At 38.4% G+C, this 1,866-nt stretch overlaps 1 gene segment (V, D, J or C); it reads left to right on the forward strand.

The window, feature by feature from the left end:
* The first annotated feature begins 206 nt into the window (after positions 1–206).
* On the forward strand, positions 207–1,249 carry LOC103690709 (immunoglobulin kappa variable 2-29-like). The segment is given in 2 exon segments: positions 207–334; positions 663–1,249. Coding segments are annotated over 2 exon segments (618 nt in total).
* Positions 1,250–1,866: the final 617 nt, after the last annotated feature.

Here is a 1,866-nt window from a genome sequence, read left to right on the forward strand (position 1 = left end):
ATATATTTTTCCACCTAGGCAACCGCCCTGTGTGAGTAACTTTTCAGATTTTTCCAGAGCTTGTCTGTGAGCACTCATGCCTCCTCAATATAGAAGAGGTTTTATATCATTTCTACTATGATAAGAATCCTGCATAACTTTCCTTCTATACTGCCACACTACCAGGGACCTTTGCATATTGCTTTCCAGGGAAGGCCCGCCCTTCCTAGTGTGAAATAAAAGCTCAGTTGTTTTGTTTCAGTGACTGATCAGTCTTCTCAGTGTGTCTCCTCAAGCTCCTTTCTCAAAATGAAAGTGCCTGGTAGGCTGCTGGTGCTGTTGTTTTGGATTCCAGGTAAGGGCAGGGGGAAGTGAGAGAGGAGCATATGTTGGGATTATGAGCTGTGGGTGCCACTCCTGACTACATACAATATACAACGAGTGAGAAGATGGGTCTAACCCTCAGGATCAGGCCTCAGGGGTGTATATTTGTTAGAGGGAAGCTCCAGATTATAACATGTGCTTTAATGGAGATTATGACATGGATGGATGGGATCATCTCAGTTATGCCTAGAAGCACCTTGAGGCTTGCATTTCAATTTTTGGTATGACGTGAATTTTAGTATATAAAAAAAACTGTATGTAAAAATAAACATGACTGTGCTTCTCTCTCATTATTTCAGCTTCCAGGAGTGATGTTGTGTTGACACAAACTCCAGGTTCCCTGTCTGTCACACTTGGAGATCAAGCTTCTATATCTTGCAGGTCTAGTCAGAGCCTGGAATATAGTGATGGATACACTTATTTGGAATGGTACCTACAGAAGCCAGGCCAGTCTCCACAGCTCCTCATCTATGGAGTTTCCAACCGATTTTCTGGGGTCCCAGACAGGTTCATTGGCAGTGGGTCAGGGACAGATTTCACCCTCAAGATCAGCAGAGTAGAGCCTGAGGACTTGGGAGTTTATTACTGCTTCCAAGCTACACATGATCCTCCCACAGTGATGCAGACCCTAACAAAAATGTCCTTGCTTGGGGCATCCCAGCTGTCAAATATGTTATTCATGTATGAGAGAGAGTTTCTGAGGAACTCCAGATTATTGGTTCCAGCTGAGGGCAAGTGCAGCTTGGCTACAGATCACTGGTCATTCATTTATTACTTCATTGCCACAATAACAATTTTGCACCTGCCTCAGGAAAAAAGCAAACAGGTGATCACTCAAAAACAAGAAAAGAATGAGAAAATAGCTGAGTGAATACATATTTGAATTCAACAGGCCTTGAGTGCTTTTTCACTTATTGTCCAGTAAAGCAGACAGCAAGGCAAGATATATTCCTTTGTTAAATTGTCTTCTTTTTAGGTAATTTTGTCATTTGCCATGTTTTATGCTTTTGACTTAGATTCATATAAATTCTATCGAATTTGCTTTTTGTGTAAAGTTTAGTCCATCACTCTAACTTTCATAACATGCTTCTACTGATGAAGTGTTTCTTTTATAACATGCAAATGGTTTATTTTTACTCCATTCAGGTAATTTAGCTATATTGAATCCATGTTTAATTGCAATCACATGCACAATTTCAGATGAGTAGGAATATATTTATACTGGTATCTTCTGCTCTTTTGAGTCTTTTATTTCTTCTGGTCCTACTAATTTGTGTTTCTTTTAATATTTTGATAATTTTTTGTTTCTGGTATTTGATCTTTTTGTAGAGATTTTTGTCATTGAACTTATTTGAGATTCTCTGTTCTTCCAGGTTTTGAATATTGACTCAATACTTCACTCGATATGTTTCTTTTGTGTTGCCATTTTTCTTCTTTCATTTAATAAAGAGTCACTATCCATTTAGACTGTTTGCTAATTTCATTTTAATTTTATTTTCAAAA

This window comes from Rattus norvegicus, chromosome 4, assembly GCF_036323735.1.
Source record: "Rattus norvegicus strain BN/NHsdMcwi chromosome 4, GRCr8, whole genome shotgun sequence".
NCBI lineage: Eukaryota > Metazoa > Chordata > Mammalia > Rodentia > Muridae > Rattus > Rattus norvegicus.